At 39.9% G+C, this 18901-nt stretch overlaps 1 protein-coding gene across 9 annotated transcripts in view; it reads left to right on the top strand.

The window, feature by feature from the left end:
* The window catches only part of Prim2 (DNA primase subunit 2), a 240738-nt gene that overhangs the window by 144277 nt on the left and 77560 nt on the right, over window positions 1-18901 (top strand). For 6 of the 9 annotated variants that reach the window (XM_010617879.2, XM_010617877.2, XM_010617876.2 and 3 more), the window contains 2 exons: window positions 10641-10713; window positions 11559-11744. The exons of the other annotated variants lie outside the window; for them this stretch is intronic. In XM_010617879.2, coding sequence (XP_010616181.1) covers window positions 10641-10713; window positions 11559-11744 — 259 coding nt within the window. The remainder of the gene's footprint in view (window positions 1-10640; window positions 10714-11558; window positions 11745-18901) is intronic. 9 annotated transcript variants of the gene reach the window in all.

Here is an 18901-nt window from a genome sequence, read left to right as displayed (position 1 = left end):
ATCAGATTTGTGGGGCTTTGAGTTCCACATCTGAAGTGGTCCTGCCAAAGCTGCCCTATGCAGTTGTCATCAGACTGTGGCCTCTGAGGACCAGAAAGCTCTGAAGCCAGTGTGGCTCCTGCATCTCCTATGGTTTCTGGCTCTTTGCACTTGAGCTGTCCTCTTATGCAGGCCTCCCAGAACTCCATGGAAGAACCCTGACAGCACCCAACTGGTTAGTTCTGGTTCCTGCCCTGGATCTTCCCATGTAGACTAATGCTGCATGAGAATGTAAGTGACCCTAAGAAAACTCGTATTCCAGAACCAGTCATCTACATTCACTCACACAGAAGGCGGCAGAGGGAAAACACAATCTGAAGACTCACATGAGGTTTAATGGTCTCTCCTTTTGAGTTACTATTTAGAAAAATGATACAAATTGAGTTTTAGAAGCCCTCTTGTGGTAGCACCACCGTGGTTCTCTGCATACCTATAGCCTCAAAGGAGGCTGCTGGGAAGAGTCTCCCTGTGAGTTCCGTAGTGTCTTTCCTCAGATCGCACAGCCTTCCCCTAATCTCCCAGTGTTACCACACCCTATGCTTTACCATATTATCTTACCATATTTTCTTTATGGCAGTATCACTATTTGCATGATCATTTTTATTCATTTGTTTGATGCTTATTTATCTAGACCATGAACTCCACAAGGGCAAGCAGTCTGTTCATCTTGTTCCCATTATCTCCCTGTTATTTATCACAAAGGCTGGTATAGTAGGACCTCAGCAAACGCTTGAATGGTTGAATGAAAGGAAACACTTTCGGGCTTTAACATTTTATCATATATTCAGGTTTTTTAAAGCTGCGAAATCTTGAGACTGAATGAGATGGTAATTTGTACAAAAATTTAATGGATTTTCTGTCATTTCTAAGGGAAAACTGATGATTAAAAAAAGTGCTCTTCACCTTTGCAGAAACTTAGTGCTGGTTTTATTTTTAGTTTTGGGACTGGAGACACTTTTTCATGGAACCAGGAGTTAATTATGAAGGTCAAAGAGTACTTCCTGTTTCTAAAAGGATATTTAAATTTAGAAAGCATATAATGTGACTTTTAATAATAACCCTTAAGTTGCCTCTCCCCATTAAAGAAACACCTGACTTCTTCAAAACATCATGTCTCTGCTTTCCTGCCCTTGTTCAGGAGCAGATGTGAGTGGAGAATCCTAGGCTGCCATAAAGATGATGGCCAACCTCATGAGCAGTCCTCATCCTGTGAGTTATGGTGGGAGAGTGGGAAGATGCACTTCTTCAATTTAATCTATTAATTTTACCGTTAGAACTTTATTCCTCTCTCTTTTTCATTACAATCCTCTCAAGCATTCTTTCTTTAGTCAACCATTTGTCTACCGTGAGCCAAACTGAAAACAAAGCGACTTCTACATTGTACTACTAGAATGTACACTAAGAATATAAAGGGATTTTCAAAAATTAATATAAATAGAAATATTTGTTCCGGCCTTAACTGAGTATGGTGAAAATACCTATGTAGAGCTGTTATTAAAATGCATATTTTAGGGGTATGTATTTTACTTTTAAAGTCAACTTCCAGAGGTTTACTTTACATACAAAGAAATCCACCCATTTTAAGAGTACATACAGTTCAGAGACTTTTTACAGATGTTAGGTACTGTGCAGATATTTTTGATAGAAACATGAGGTGGGGTCAGGGATTTAGCTCAGTGGTGCAAGTTCGAGGTCCTGAATTCAATCCTTGGTCACACACACACACACACACACACACACACACACACACACACAGAGGAAAGACGAGGTGCTACCTTCAGTTCTGTCCAGTCACTGGAGTGTTGTGGTTGTAAATTAGAATCAGTAGGAAAGTGCAGACTACCTGGGGATATGAGGCCAACATAAAGTAAGGAAGAAAGCAGCAGAACAACTTGTAGTTCTTACCTGCTATGGCAACCCATCTGGTCCTCATGGTTATTGGCTGTGTGAGCTTTTTGGAATTATACAGTTTCTCCCAGCTACATAGAAATATAATCATTATACTGCTTATTGTCTGATGGTAGTTTTCTGGGGAAATTTTTTGAAAAACAAAATTGAGTGAAATTCATGCTGTGGAAAAAGAATTTACATTCAATTTAAAACAGAATTTTATCGATTGTGTTCTGATGTGGAACAACTGCAGGGAAAATTACCTTGGCTAATATGAGTTGAATACCGTTTACTGGGGATTTAGCTGTAAGAAGAAACTCATTTCAGTTTCAGTGGTGACAGTTGTTGAGTGAATTTACCTGTGATGTCCTTCACAGCAGTAAATGATACACTGTAGCCTTGGCTTCCATGAGTTCCTGCTCACCCAACAAATCCAGACTTAGGGATTGTGAGTTTGTTCCCGCCCCCACGTCCAAGTGGCAGAACTGTGATTGCAGAGGTGACTATGGGTGATGTGCAGAGACCTTTCTGTCCTCCTCCTGAAATTGTTTTCCATTTGTGTCATGAGTATACCTAGCTTTATGTGAAAAGATTTTACTGGAACTTGGTGTATTTTTATAGAATGACGTTAGGAGAGTACAGTTTACTTTGAAAGATGTATTAGCTTATGTTTTAATGGTCCAAATAAATGTTTTCTTGATGCAGAGATCAGTTTTGATTACTTGTGATGCTTTCTTCACTCCTTTTTCTTTTATATCAGTTTAAAATATCTGATAAGCTATAGCCTGCCAGACAGAAAGGAGTAAATAGTATTAACCTTTCTGGGTTCAAGATTACTGGGAAGTGCTGGACAGAGAGGGGGAAATATATTTCATATATTTCATATATTATTGTTCTATATACCTCAGAATCCATCTGTTGGTGGGAAGGGAGGCCAGAGAGACACTCCTGAAGGATAGAACAGTATTTCTCTTTACTGTGGCTTAAGATCTTATTCTAAGGCACATTTACATCCATTCTAGTATCTAGTTTCTTAGGAAAGAGAATAAGGGACAGGTACCATTAGATGTTGAGGTGGATCTTACATTGAACAGTACAGTGCTACAGAATTGAGTTCCATGTAAATCTCCAGTATTTGAAGTTGGATTTTTACCCTGTAGAAACTTCCTACAAGGATAAGGAGAGACTATAGTGGTAGACCAGAGCTATCAAGAATTCAAAGAGCATCTGCATTCTGCTGCTTCAAGGTTCTGTGTTTTATATGTTGGTAGAAAGAAGATAGGTAAGAAATTGTTTTTTTAGTAGTATTCAGGGGAAGAAATTATGAATGTCAAGAATAGAAGAAATAGAAAAACAGTACCAAGATGTGTTGAAATGTAATAAGTTCAGGCCTGGATGATGATGATGATGATGATGATGATGATGATGATGATGATGATGATGATGATGATGACTACAACTTTAGGGGAAAACAGTGATGAGCGCTGCCGTACCCATCTCAGTTTGACCCTCACAACATAGGGGGTGTTCAACAATAGTTAAAGTGAAAGTGAGTGAGAAATTTTGCAGAAGTCACACAGTTGGTAAGGGTACACAGAGCCATGGTCTTGGCTTCTGAAACCTGTGCTGTTCACCACTCTCCTGCTTCCTCCATTGCCATTTCTGCCTCCTTGATTCCTTGAGCAAACTGGGCTTGAAACTATCACCAATGAAAAATTGTAGTGAACTCCTCAACTGCTTGACTGCCCCCACTACTTCTGTTTACTCCCTCTGGTTGTCATAGCAGTCTGAGAAGGAGAAAATGACTGGAAACATCATCACCCTGGAGGCTGACTTTTGGCTTCTCATTTTGTCCGTTGTGCCTTGTAGCATTCATGTCGCAGTAGTAGAGCTTGTGAATACCTCTCCTGGAGCTGAGGTGTGATGATCCATCTTGGGCTAACAATCAGCGCCACAGCACGAGAAGATTTTTATTTATTTTTTCTTAACTAGCTGATCTTGCTGCGAGACCCATAAATCCACTTTCATATAATTTTTGCTTTTGTTTTCAGCTCTCAGTTTCAACACTCAAAAACAATTCCCTGTTGAGTGCGAAAGTGTTCCTATTGATATTTGTGGTGCATTGACCAGGACTTAAATTTCAGTTGTTTCTACAAAATCCAGGACTGATTTTCAGTTCTTTCTGTCCTCTTTGCCTATGCTTGTCTCTTTGTCTAGATTAACCCTTCAACTAAAAATTTCTTGGCTTTGCTTATCTCTCTCTGCTCATTCAGCAGATATTTGCTAAACCTCCAGATCCTAAAAAAAACAGACTTTTTAATTCCAAAATGCTACCTCCTTATCACTTGCTTACTCTAAAATCTAAATTTTCTGATCTAAAATTACATATTTTTATGAGCCTGATCAAAATTTTGGAACTGTTTTAATGCATATAGAATTGTTAAACTACAAATGCAAAAAATACAAAAGCACCAGGCGTTTGTTTTTTGGTGTGTGTGATCATCTCTGTTTTTTTTGGGGGGGGGCGGTACTGGGAATTCAACTCAGGACCTGCGCTTGTGAGGCAGGCACAGTGCCCCTTAGCTACATGCGCAGCCCGATCACCTCATACTTCTATTCTGCAAAACTGAAATTTTTTCTAAGTGTAATCCAGTATCCTTTCACCTCACTCCCAGTCTCTCGTGCCGACTGCTGGTAATCCTCCTGTGTCCCAGCCTCCTGTACCTGTCCCATCACCTCTCCCCTCTGGCTTAGCAGACTTCTCTGTCCACCCAGATGCGTTGTCAGCCACTTCAGCAACATTCTGGTGATACCCTAAGATCCTGTAGTCTGTGTTGCCGTAGCCCATTCTCGTTTCGTTTTTCAGAAACCTTCAACACCGAACAGTACTTACCTTCGCCCCCTCTGCAGCCCTTGGTGTCTTTGTTTTGAACATTCTTGAGGCAGCTATCACATTTCACTCTGGATCCTTAGTGCTCGGACTGTCGCTGGCTTAGATGGTGCTACATGAGAGTATGCTGAGAGAGTGACAGGTGGTACGCGACTCTCGCCAGTGTGGTTGTTTTGGTAATCAGAATCTATTAGTGTATATCCAGATAAGACTGGCAATTAGGATATGGAAGAATAAAATATAAAAAGTTTGTTACAAGGAGTCTGATAGTCTAATGACATTTTTTAAAAGTTCATCCTGGATTTTATGCATATAGTTGGTTCTGTGTGAGCCGTGATAGTATTTATTTTGCTGGTACAGTGCAGGAAATGTGACATTTTAGCATAAATACATTATTTCCTTTTACAACCCAGTGTCTCCCAGTAGTATTCTAATTAATTGAATGCTCACTGAACCACGTCATTATTGTTTTCACTGCTTTTTTATAACTTAAGACAGTGGTGTGACATTTTACCTTAAGTGCCTTTTTCTGGATGCTGTAGCAAATAAAAGATAAATTATGCACAGAAAGTGCAAGTTTCTATGCAATTGCAATTCCTAACCTTTATCACCCATTGCTAACAGTTTGAATGAACAAACTGGTACATAATTTGGATTATCTTTTTCCTTTTATACTTGTGGCAGCAAGAATTAAAGAGATCAAATCTTGGATTTTCAAGATTCCTTGATTAGTTATTCAGAAATTCCTCTTTATATTTGTATATTTGGAAAAGTAGTATTAGATGATTATAATCTCATGACCCATGTTGTTTGGTGTGTTGTGTTGAAAAGAAGTGATTATATGATATGTCTCACTTTGTTCTTTTGTACAAGGATAGGAGTAGTTTTGTTTTTATCAGGTACTAACGCAGGCGAACAAACACGCAAGCCAGGTAGGCAGCCTGGAGGGGAAGCCTGCCAGATGAATCCCAGTGTCAGAGGAAGAATGGCAGTCACCTCCCAGGCCACCCGTGCTGGCCCTCTCCCGCGATCAGGTCAGGCAGATCCCAGGGAGTGAGGTGCTGGCGGGAGAGGGCCTCCTCCGGTATGGTCAGAGAGTCTTGCAGAGGGGTGCCGAGTTAGGATTGTCAAGCCCTGCGGACAGACAGACTCAGCGGTACGGCTCTGCACAGGGACCTGGAGCCAGGCCTTGATTCATCCGAGGACAGTGAGATCATTCATGGCTGTGACCAGTGTGATCCGGAGATGGAGACGAGACCCTGAAGGGTTTCAGAGGGGATCCGCCTGACTCTGAGCTCTGTGCCTGCCTTCCGTCCTCCAGACACCATGGAGAGCTTGTCCCGTGCAGGATCCCTCCCACCACCACCAACAGCGCTGAACCCGAGCCCCTGTGAGCTCCCTCCTGATGGCTTCCAAATGCTGTGGGATTCGAGACTGAAGGGCTCTTCTCCACAGAGCCCTCACACCACTGAATCCACAGGCTGGGCAAGGGGATTGGCAAGGGAGAGGTGCGGATGCTTTGTCCCCGGAGCGGTGTGGCTCACGAGCTGCTGGAGGCAGCTGCAGGGATGAGCGCGGAGGGAATGGGCTGAGGTCAAGGAGGGTAAGATCCTTTTTCTTCTGTCTTGATTTCTGAGCTTTACTCAGCGGTTATTAACATTAGGAACATTCTAATGACTTAATAGATATACATTATTTCAAATTATATTTTTATTCTTTGGAAGCTTCTTCCTCAATTATTTGGTTATTTGCTTACACTGGCTTTATCCTGTGGAAAGTGAGTGCCTCAGAAGCACCCAGTCACGCAGCGAGACTTCGGAGTCATTCTCGACTTCCGCGCTTCCTCCTTTACCTCCTGCCCGTTCTTTTCCAGGAAGCCCTCTGAAGTCCTGATTGCCACTGCCATGTTAGCCTTGCACCTTTTCTTGCCTGATGTAATATTGCCTAAAATATTCTCTAGTTAGTTTTCTGCTGCCTAGTTCCTCTCTTGATTGTTTCTCCACCATGCTTTTCTCTTAAGTGAAAGCCTGACTCTGTTGGTTCTTACCTTAGACGTTTTCATGTGTTTTCGTTGCCTACAGAGCACGGAACACAAGGCTGGCTTCTCGTGATCTGCCTTTGTTCTGTGTTATAGTTAACATGCCCCCCCCTTTGCTGCATCTCTTCAGAATAGTACAGATGTGTTAAGTAGCTGTAATGCTTATTAATCAAGACATAGGCAAGCTCTTCTGATCATAGATGAATAGAAATCCCATTTCTAATTTGAAATGAGTTCAAATTATGAATGAAGCTTAACTAAAACTTCATCTTTATTATCCCATCCCTGCCCCTCACCCACTGTGCCTACCCACCCTGGGCTGCTTGCTTGCTTTTTGTTAGTAACATATAGTTTACTTATACTCTCTGTAGTTCTTACACCATTCTCTCGCTTTTTACTTTTTTTTTCTTGGCACTTACCCCTTTTGTCTATTACAATGTTAAACAAGTATTTAGACAAATCTTTATCTCATTTAGGCAAATATGTTTGTCTTCTTTATAGCTCTTTTTGAACTTACTATACTTTATTAGTCTGGCTAAAAGTAGCTTCCTTGTGGCATAGTACACATTTTCATATCCATCTACAAATTTATAGAGGGGTGTGTTTATTTTCTTTTGATTTTGTTTGGTTTTGAGACAGGGTCTTGCTATGTAGCCCAAGCTGGTCTTAAACTCAGAGAAGTCCTCCTTCAGCCTCCTAAGTGCCAACATTACAGACATGTGTCACCACTTTTGCATTTGTTAATCTTTTTGCTCTGAACAATTATGTTAGTTGTTGCCGTTGCTAACTTCAGTTCCTAGACTAAGAAGTGTGGCTGACAGTCATTTGTATGGCCTGGTCCCTCCCAAGTAGGAGAGAGGTACTATGTAGCATCGTGCTGTCTCCCATACAGTCCAGTTATTTCTGCACTTGCTGGTCGAGACTGTAAATCCTCTGTGTACTAGATTATGCTTTACTGATCTTAATTAGGGATTTGAATAAATTATTTAGTTAGCTTTCCACAGCATTCTCTTGGTTGGGCAGGCCTGGCCTTATTGATGCCAGTTTTCCAAATGAGGATGGTGCAGGTCAGGTGATTAAGTTCTGTCCCCATGTGTGTGACCAGTGGTGCCCAAGCCGAGAGCATGGGCAGGTCTTCAGGCAGCTGGCCTCTTGCTCTTTCCGGTGCCTCATGATGGCTCTTTGCTGCTCTGTAAGCTAAATTGGAAAGTGAAGGGTCTGTGTCCTTAGGGTGCACTGAAACAGTTCTCTGGTTACACTCTGTATGAAAGTGTAGAACTTTACAATTCAGGGATAATTGGTGGTGTAACTTAGCATGAGTTTAGTATACTGTAGCTGTAGTGATACAGGACATGGGTGGGAAGTTGCTTCAGTGATAGAAGTCAGAACTGCTTCAGCAGCTCGATTTATAGGCGAAGCTTTAATTGAGAAAGAAAATAGGAAATGGGCTTCAGCATGAAAAAAAGAACAGCTGAAGGAGATGCACGTCTGATGGAGAGTGTACTGGCCTATGGGCAAGAGAACTGGTCTCATTTTTATGGCTTGTCAGGGGAACCAGGGTCATAGCATGGCAGGGTTTTGAGATTTCTTCCACCTATTTTAGGGGACCTCCTGTGAAAGGATGGGTCCATTGCTGTTTTCATCCTTGGAGACACTGTGTTATTCCCTGCCGTTACAGCACACTGGCCCTTTCTGTGCTGAGAAGAGTGGAGGTGAAGGGAGAGTGTGTTCCATACACCGTCAGAGGAGAAAACAGAAGTATGCATGCAGTCGCCTTCATTGGGTAACAAGTAATGGACTGGGGCCCAAAAGTCCCTATTTTCCTGTGAGGGTACCTGTCCTGCGTCACTACAGGATGAATGGAATGCATCAAATCAAATGATATACCTACTGACAAAGATTTGTTACTTGAGGGAGAAGTAAATATGAGAGATGAGGTGTGTTTTAGGGTGTGGGATTTTAGGGGAAGAATAATGTTTTTTTTTTCTTCAACTCCTCTACGTTCTTAGTCAGAACAGAGTCCTAAAACCACTGACAGATTAACAGGAGAAAAAACCAAACAGAAATGTATTAATATGTATATTTCATATATTCGTGGGAGACTTTCAGAGAGGACTTTGAGTTCTAGCTTTTATAGCATCTTCAACAAAGGACAGGGAAGTTTTAGAGAAAAGTCAAGTGGAAGGAAAAGGATTTCAGGTATGTGGGCCAGCAACCTGTGGAAAGGCAGAGAAAGGCTGGGCAGTGAGGCTTATCCAAGTAGAGTCTTCTGGTACCGTCTCAAGATGGTGAGATTGTGAAGTTCAGTGCTTCACCTCTGTTCTCCCTGGCAGAAGGAAGGCAGGATACCTGTGTCATTGTAATTTTATGTCTTGCATTTTGGCAAACGAGGAGAATTCAGAGAGCTTTATTGCACTTATTTCTTAAACAGCGTGAAGTCCTTCCCATTTTGGGACAGCATATTCTGGCCTTCCTCCATACCATTCCAGAGTGATTCTCAGGTGTCCCTCACCGCACATCCTGTCACTGTTGCCCTGCGTCATGATCCATACCCATTCTTCCTTCAGTGAATTGACTGTGGGACATCGCTTCTTTGTAGGGCACTTTGAGTGTGCATGTGTCTTCCCAGGAAGAATTTGTACTGCAAGTAGAGAGTCCAGAGTTCCTTATGATCACAGTGACACTTCCTCTGGCATTTCCCTTTCATTGTGTGTACATAAGCCATGTTTGATTGTGAACATTTTTCTGTATGGTCTAGCAGCTGCTTTTTGCTAAATGAAATTCGAACTGTTTATGGAGTTGGGCATGGTTAGTATATTATATCAAGGAAATGCAAAATTACAAAGGTGATGGCTTTAGGTGTCATTTATTGAGATGTTTCTGAATTTGTAAATAATACCACAGCAACATTCGTTGCATGGGAGAGGATGGCATGGCACAGAGAAGCAGGGAATTAAGAGTCAGAAGGTTCAGTACTACTGCACTACTGCCTTGTTTTCTGATATGGACAGGTTTCTAACTTCTGCAAGCCTCCATTTCCTTACCTGTTATATGTAAACTAAAAATGCTCCCTTGGAATGGTTGTAAGAATCTAATTGGAGAATATAGATGAAGACTGTGCATACTATTATGTGTTCTTCACATATTATTTATTTTAATAAATATTATTACTGTGTGCAGGTCCTTGAAACCAATTATTTCAGTTCAGACTTCCTGTAACACTGAAAACAGGTGTTCTATCTAGACAGAAGAAGATCCTGGGATACAGAATGTCTTGTACTGTAGTTCAGGCTGACCTTGAACTTACTAGTAGCTCATGCTGGCCTGATCTTCCTGCTCCCGCCTCCTGAGTGCTGGGATTGCAGGGGTGTGCCACCACGGCCAGCTGAGTCTCAGTAATGTGCTCAGACCTACTGTGAAGTGATGTTTTCTGATTTTAGCCCCTTTTCTTCTTCTCCTTTCTTTTTCTTTTTGTTGTGATGCTACACTGTTAATAATGGATAGTTAGCGGAAGCTTAAACTCTTAATAGCAGTTTGGATTGTGCTTTGAAGGAATGGAAGTAGTGTCCTAGACTAGGAGTCAGGAGGTCCAGACATCACTGTGTTTTTATCTTATTTTTAGATAAGTTACTTAAATGTGTCTTACTGAATATATCTTGACTCTCTTTCTGCTAAATAAATGTTTTCTTATGATTTTCATCTTTATCAAAATTCAAAATTTTCTTGTGATCAAGAGTGTTTTACAGATCCTCATTGTAATTTTTTTTTAATGTTTGTTTTTAGTCATTCCTATACTGGCCAGGATTACAGTACACAGGGAAACACTGGGAAGATTTCTTTAGATCAGATTGATTCGGTAAGCATCATATCCTTTTATACTTTGACTTTTGTTAATGGAGGAAACCCAGATTTTTTTTTCAAAGACTTTGTGGTGATAAAATGGGAGAGAATGTAATTTCGTGGCTTCCTGATCACTTTTAAAGAAAATCTCATGTACTATGTGTGATTTGTTTTCAACATAGGAAAGCCAAACTTAATGAGAAAGTTGTGTATAGTTTAATGAAACAGAATTCAATAAATTATTCTAAAAGCCAGTCTTTTAAGTAATGATAGCCAAATAGTATATTTTTATGTTTGAATTAGAAAAGGAGAAAGAGGAAATGATAAATTTGCTAGATTAACAGAATATCACAAATTTATATTGTTCCTTATGGCATAGTGGCACTCTGTCGTATAGAAATACTGCATTTTCTTTATTCATTCATCTGTTGTTGGGCAGATAGAGCTTTTTAAGATGTAGCTATTATAAATTATCATGCTAGAATATCATAAGTACACTTTGCTATATTTAATTTTTAGAATTTCTCTTTAATTTCTAATAAAGTTTGTACTCTATGTACAAGTGAAAAATAAGCTATATATACATAAAAAATCTTTTAGAGATTATTCACAATAAATTAAAAATATACTGAGATTTTAATGCTGCAAAATAAGAATTATAGTGAGGTTAGTAGGGACAGACCAGAATTGTTTCTTATTTGAAAAATTATAATCCAGTACTTGTAGTCAAATACAGAGTTCAGGGTGTGTGTGTGGGGGAATACACACACACACACACACACACACACACACACACACACACACACACACACACACACATATCAGGAAAAGAAAAGCTTGTATAAGCTGTTTTTCTTGTAGCTTTCGACCACGTCCTTCCCACCCTGCATGCGCCAGCTGCACAAGGCCTTGCGGGAAAACCACCACCTCCGACATGGAGGCCGCATGCAGTACGGGCTCTTCCTCAAGGGCATCGGCCTGACCCTGGAGCAGGCCTTGCAGTTCTGGAAGCGAGAATTTGTCAGAGGAAAGATGGATCCTGACAAGGTAATTCTGGAAAATTGGAATGCTAATTGGAATTTTAATTTTGTCTGGAAACTAAAAGCTCTGTTTGTTTGTATTTTTGTTTGTTTGTTTGTTTGTTTGTATTAGAGCTGTTAGTAGTACAGAATGGTGAGGTTCATCTTGGGAAATTGGTACAAACATTTAACTGAGCTTGATCGTATCAGTACCATTTACTCTCTCTCTCTTCTCCATCTCCTCCATTCCTACCCACTCCCAAAAGTCTAAAAGGTCTGTTTTTTTCTTAAATATACTTCATGGGAATTCTGAAAGATAAATGTGTCTGTGCAAGGTAGTTGAAGTGAAAAGAAGCTCACTTAGTAGTATGTGCTAACCAAAGGTCCAGGAAAGCTAACTTCTCCTTTGATGGTGTGCACTGTCAGTAGGAATTGCTTTCTGAGTTGTTTCTGTAGGACCACACTTGTATGTCCATACATACATAATATTTTGAAGACTAGGAGATACTGTGAACAATAAGGTAAACGTAATTAAAAGTATTTATTATGTTACACAGAATCTTTCTTAGAGCCTTGTTAGAGATCAGTCAGTGTAAAACTGAGCAACTGCTTTAAATTTACCCCTGGTACTCAGAATTTTTAGTCCCACTTCTGTTCTCTTTTTAGTCATGCTAATTAATAATAATTTATTTTTGAAATATGGTTCCTTGCCCCTTTTATACCACACTGTACTATGATGTAAATATTTTATTTCTTGGCTTCTTAATGTAAAAGATTAATTATGGAACAAAGAATATCAAGTAAATTTTATAAAAAGCAAATCATTATATCATGTATTCATTTGCCGTAACAAAACACCAAAGCCTGGGTAGCTTATATATACAACAGAAATCTGGAAACCCAAGGTAAAGGCGCTGGTGAGTTTAGTTTCTCCCAAGGGCTCTCTCCTTGACTCACACATTGCTGTCTTGACACAGTCTTGTCTGCGTGTATGCATTCCTGGAGACCCTACGTCCAAAGGCCTGACAGCCAGGAGGAAGTGGCTCCATTTCAAGTGCTGTCAGAGGAAGCATTGAGCTTTCCCTTCTAGGCAGTCAGGCAGGAGGAGGCTCCTGATTGCAGGAGGTCCAGCCTTTTCCTTCTGTTCAGACCTTCCAGCAGCTGACTGGATGAGACCACTCTCACCAGAGAGTGCAGTCTGCTTCACTGCCACCACCAACTCAGATGTCCATTTCATCCTGCAACACCTTCACAGGCACAGCTAGTGTAACAGTGTAATATTTGGCCAGACGTCTGGGCGTTTCACAGCCTGGTCAGATTGACACAAAGTTGCAGTTGGTAAATATTTATAAGTTGGGGAAAAAGGCAGTGGTTCTGGAGTAGAAGAAGTTGAGCTAGCATTTTAGTTTAGTTTGTGCTGTAAACTAAGAGGAAAGAAGAGGGAAGGAAAAATCATTGCCACTGGCAAATAATGGCAAACATTGGCACTGCCGTGAGCTCCCAGTCTTTGTGGCCTAGACCTGTTCTCTGACCTGCCTTTTTTTCTGTATGCCTGGGAAGGCCTATGTATCCGTGTGTTCAATATTACAGGTTTTAAAATGTGTACATTTTTCTTATGGGATTTTTATTTTGAAGTATAAGTGTTGTGCAAAATTTATATAAGCAGTAAATTTTAGCTTTATAATACAGAGTCTGTTTCCATGAGCTTATTGATTATAACAAATGCATTATTTTGACTAAAAGATTATTAAATTACATTTATGAATCACTGTGGCTTGCTGTTCTGTTGTTACAAAGGCTATGATCATGTTTTTCTCAATTACATTGTCAATTTTTACAGTGAAATATAAACTAAGGGACACCAAATGACAATATTGTCTTCAATTTAATAGCTTTACCTGTTTGTCACTAAGAATATTCTCAGGCATAGAAAATTGTGGGCTTAAGCTACTGTTTATAGAGTATTTTGTAGAATGGTAATGGAAGACGTATATTAGACATTTTTACAGTGCTCTGAAAGACTTAGGTGTAAAAAAAAAGTAGTGTTAAGGTCAGAAGTTTGTTAGTGTGGGTCATTCTAGAGAAGATCAATCAGGATTTGGAAAAGTGAATGGCATTAATTAGTAGAGAGAGAGGGAGAATGCCCCATAAACAAGAAATGATGGTAAGGTAGACAAAACATTTGTTCTCTCTTCTTTTCTTTGTTTTTCTTTTATGATTCTTCTATTCATTCAGTGAGCTGTTTTGTTCGCTAGTTTGGGGATTGCTTTGTATATGGTTGCTGTCATTTAAAAAATAAAAAATGAATAAAAAGGAATAGGAAGATAGATCTCCTATAAATGGGAAGGGGACCAAGATACTGGAGGTAGAGGAGGGAGAGAGGGTGGGAGGGGACTTATGGTATGAATATAATCTTTATATGCCATAAACACGAACTAAAATAATAGTAATAGCCAGATGATGGAGAAATGGGGAGGGCGGAGGCTGGAAAGAGAGGAGTAAGAGGATCGAGACGTGCTAAGCACAGCTGCCCACTCGTAGCTCAGGTGCGTTAGGGAGGCACGCCCTCTCCTCCAGATGAGTGTGAGCATCGTGCACAGCGAGTGTGTCAAATAAAGTAGACTGAGGCAGTGAGTCCAGTCTCTCACATACACACTGTAGCCATGGGCCAGTTACTGCACTGGAAAAAAAAATCTTTGCTTCTAGACTTCTCTTTTGAATTTACTTTATGTAGTTGAATACTGTTTTTTTTTAAATGCGCAATTTACTAGAGGATAAGGGATATTAGTACTGAGACACCAGCCACGTGTAAGGCAACATGCTGTTGTTAATGACTGATCTTATAGCAAACCAATTGCTACCTCAGTCCACAGATATTTAGTTTACAATGTAAAGTTTTCATTCTTAGGCTTAATTGTGTTTAGTGTTAATATTTATGATATATTAAAAGTTTTAAAGTAAGGCCCTTTTGGCTCACCCTTGTCTGTACTGATTGGAAGCATTCGAAAGTTGTAATAGGATTCTTAGGATTTGTGAACATTTCTATAAGAGATATTTGAAATTTTGAATATTTTATTCCTTAAGTAACTTCTAAGATTCCTGAAATAAACACACATAGACTTTATGCAAATAAAGTGTATTTTATGAATCATAATCACATTTTGTGCATGCTTTTTAGTTGTAAATATAATTTACATTATCAGTCTACCTGAGAAAAAGCTTCATCCTGTATATAAGATTAATGCATGAAAAAAACATACCACTAAAGTATTCTCTCACTTAAACTTGGATGTTAAATCACTTAAGTCTCAAGAATTAAATTGAAGTAGATAATTCATCTAATAAACTCAAAGCAGTGTGTCCTCTCAATCATATTTGTACAGTGTTATTATTCTGAATTGCCTTAACCTGACTCTGTTGGATATTAAGCACGGCATAGCTCATGCACATTTTATCTAACTGGAATTCCTGTCCCTGATTATAGCATATTAAAGGTCTACTCTGTGCTGTTGTAATTGGGTCAAGGAACATTTAGCACTGTTTAAAAAGCTTATCTTTTGCCTCAGAATCTAGTTTGCATCATGGCTCCAATCAGGCTATCAAAAAATTAAATGTTTGTCTTATGAGGTGTGAGTATAAGAAGCATATTTATTGACAGGAGTTTTTTAAAGATGAGTGGATCTCACCATCATTTGGGAGTTTGTTTCAAGTGCGAATTCTCTGAATCAAGCGCAGGGAACAGGGCCCACAACTTCCACAAGAAATTAATGTGCTCTAAAGGTCGAGAGCCACTATTTTAAATATTACTCTTCTAGAAATCTAAATTGGCCAGTATCTTATCCAAAGGATAGGCACTGAACTTCTTCAGCCTTTGTTTGTTCTTCTGTCTGCTTCTGTTGGTGGTATGATCATAATGTACTATCACTCTTCAGTGACCCACACATGTATTTGAACTCCTGTCACATGCCAGGTACCAGTAAATACTAACGGCATGTGTGCAGCAGAGATCTTCAGCTCACGTACTGGCAGTGCATTTCCAGTGCACTCCAGTACTGATCCTGTGATCCCTTGCAGAAGTTAAGCTGGGCTTTTAACTGTGAGCAGCTTCTTGCTTTTTAAGTATCATTTTATTTGTGCTCAGCAATATGCAGAAGGTTGGAAAAATGGATCTAGATTACAGGCTTGGTGTCAGACTAAGTTTGGATTTGGATCCACGGCATACAAACTCCATGAAGTTAGGCAGGTTAGCTGACACTTTCGTCAGGTACAGAATGTGCACAGTACCGGTATACACAAATACAGACAGTGGTGAGGAATCGATCCTGACCAATAGTGTTAGCTATTCTTATTCTCTGTATTCATAAGGAAAGAAGTTAGCATGGAATAATCAGTAAAGTTTCCAAAAGCAGAGATAATGTTGTGCTGGCTTATTCGGGGGTTTCATATGAGATAGAATGGAGAAGGTTAAGGGCAAAGAAGGGACTGAATTTCACCAGACTCTTTTTCTATAGGAGGTATTCAAGAGATGTAATGTACGGAATGGTTTCTGGTTGTCTTCTTGGTACAACCTGAATTCCACAGTACAGGTGGCAGGAAAGGAGATTGAGATTGGGTAGCTGGGTACCAGTCTCCTTTAACAACTGTAATTATATCATCATTTACTTTTTTTTCATTATCTATTTTTACATGTTGGAGTTCTGTGCAAGATTTCATTCAGAAGGACAGTTTTGCTGCTTTGAAATGTTCCCAAAATACTGTTCTAGTTCATTTGTAGTGCAAGATTTAAGCAAGTAATAGATGAGTAGGGAGGAGAAAGAGAAATATTAGTGCCCAAATTTCATAGTTTTAGATGAACTTTGTTGGCCAGGAAAAAACTTTTAGTAAACTTTAAACCAGGAGAGGATTATGTTTTTAGAAAATTAATAGGGAACTAGTGTGCAGAACTTAAATGAGAAGAGAATAGGAAGGTAGTAAATGGTTAACTAGGTTATAATAGTGATAAGAACAAAGTAGAAAGAGTGGATTCAAGAAATGTTTGGAAGAGTCAGGTGGTGCATACCTGTAATTCCAGCACATGGGAGGCTGAGGCAGAAGGATTGCAAGTTTGTGCCCAGCCTTATTAAGTTTGTGGGCAACTTAGCGGGACCCTGTTTCAAAATAAAAAACAAGTTGGGGCCAGGGTTTTAGCTCAGTGTTGTTGCTGCCTGTCCTGCAAGTGCAAAGTCCTGAGTTCGATCCCTGATACAATAAATAAATTAACAAGTAAGTAAAGGTCTGGGATGTAGCTCAATGCAAAGACTCAATCCTCAGTATTAGGAAAAGCCAGAGCGGGGTGGGGGTTAGTTTTGAGAAACAATTTGTAGATCAGCTAGGGAAAGCATTAATACCTCAGGTGGTACTCCTAAGTAACAGAAAGTTAGAGGCTGTATTAGCACAGGCAATGGGCAGGGAGCTGAACTGCCTGGGATCAGAGTGGAGGTAAAATGGGTCTTGAATTTGGTGTAAATTTGAAATTTAACGGGCAGACATTTTTGTTGTTGATTGTGGCTGGTTTTCTTTCTTCCTTAATTCTATAATTACTCACTGAGTATATTCACAATGTGAAAACATGGAGATGTAGATTTGAGAATCATTCAAAAAAATGAGAAAAAAAGTTTTGGAAGATAAGTAAGCTGGTGGATAGAAAGTATACAGAGAAATTTAGAGCAGAATAAACTTTGAGAAATGCCCACTGTTTGGAGCACAGATGCAGGAGTCATCTTATTATTGGATAAATGAAAGAATGCAGAAAATCATAGTCTGAGTTCCTGGGCACTAAGAGGAGAATCTCAAAATTAAGAGTAATGTCATGTTTTCAAAACTGAGAAAGGCATAGGTACTGTTTTTAGGAAGTCATTTCTAAGATCAGGACAGAATAGGAGCTAGATTTCCTGGTCTTACTGACCACATAAGGAATGGGGACAATGGCAGTAGAGTATTTGTTCCAGGAGTCTGAGAAATCAGGAAACAAAGAGGTAGAATGTTAGCCGTAGAGGTGGTGATACTAACCAGAGATTATTCTCATTCTGGGGTGAACAAAAGAAGTGAAACTCAGGGGAGTGGAATATGGGTTGGAGCTTATTGAGAAAACGGCCTGAGGAGATGGAAAGATGACTTCACGTATGCACTTGTGGCCGTAGCAGCGTGAGGCTGTCCTTCTCTGTGGTGCTCCCCAAGTACGGGGCTCTCCTTCCTGCCTTCTCAGACCCAGCACAGGCACAGTGCCTGCCCAGATGCTCAGTAACATTAAAGTGAACAAATTGCAGAAGGAGGCCAGTGAATATCCCTGTTTATCTGACACATGAAGGAGGGATGAGAGATTAGAATGTGATGAAGGAGTGTTTCAGGAAGAAAGAAATCTGGAAAATCTTGCTCCTTCTGTCTTTCTAATAAAGTATAGTCGGAAGTATATGAGATCAGTTAAAGGATTTGGTGTAGTGAAACTTGAGGAAGTTGAAGAAAGTATTAAACAGTACTTTCCTAAAGTATGCTATCTAGTTAACTAATTATAAATAAAAAAGATGCCAAACTATAGACTAGTTACCAGGCACTAGAATTAATAATTTAATATAGACAGAAAACAGAGCTAGGTCATACATTTACAGTCGATGAAGTCAGCACTATTTGGTTTTCTCTAGCAGTGTGGGTAAGGTGGGAGTTGGCAAAGCAGGCGTACTGCTTTAAACGATTCCTGCTTCTTATTTAATCTAGTCTCACAACACTGTAAGACATTAGCCTCCCTTTATGGAGAATTCAACGTATTTTCTATGGGCAGGAACATGGTAGATGATTCAACCTGGACTAGAGCCAGGTCTGTTTTACCCCACACCCTGTGCTTCTCCTCAGCCCTCAGTCATTCTGGCACCGCTGGGCTATAACCATGGAAACATGGGGCCGGGGGAGAGCATGATTTAGAAGTTCGCAGTTCTGTCTTTGGTCACCAAAGCTTCCACAAACTCATTGTAATAATGCCTGCTGAAATGTTGCAAACAATTAAGGAGATTTGTGAAATACTGTGTAATCTTGTAAAGTGTTAAGGCAAGGGCTGGGGATTTACCTCAGTGGTTCTGCCGCCTGCCTTGCAAGAGCAAGGACCCAAGTTCGATGCCTGACACCAAAAAAAAAAAAAAAAAAAAAAGAAGAAAA

This window comes from Fukomys damarensis, unplaced genomic scaffold, assembly GCF_012274545.1.
Source record: "Fukomys damarensis isolate Sample0158 unplaced genomic scaffold, DMR_v1.0_HiC HiC_scaffold_27, whole genome shotgun sequence".
NCBI classification, from domain to species: Eukaryota; Metazoa; Chordata; class Mammalia; order Rodentia; family Bathyergidae; genus Fukomys; species Fukomys damarensis.
Note: the sequence above shows the minus strand (reverse complement) of the source record. Positions and strands in the feature narration are given on the sequence as shown.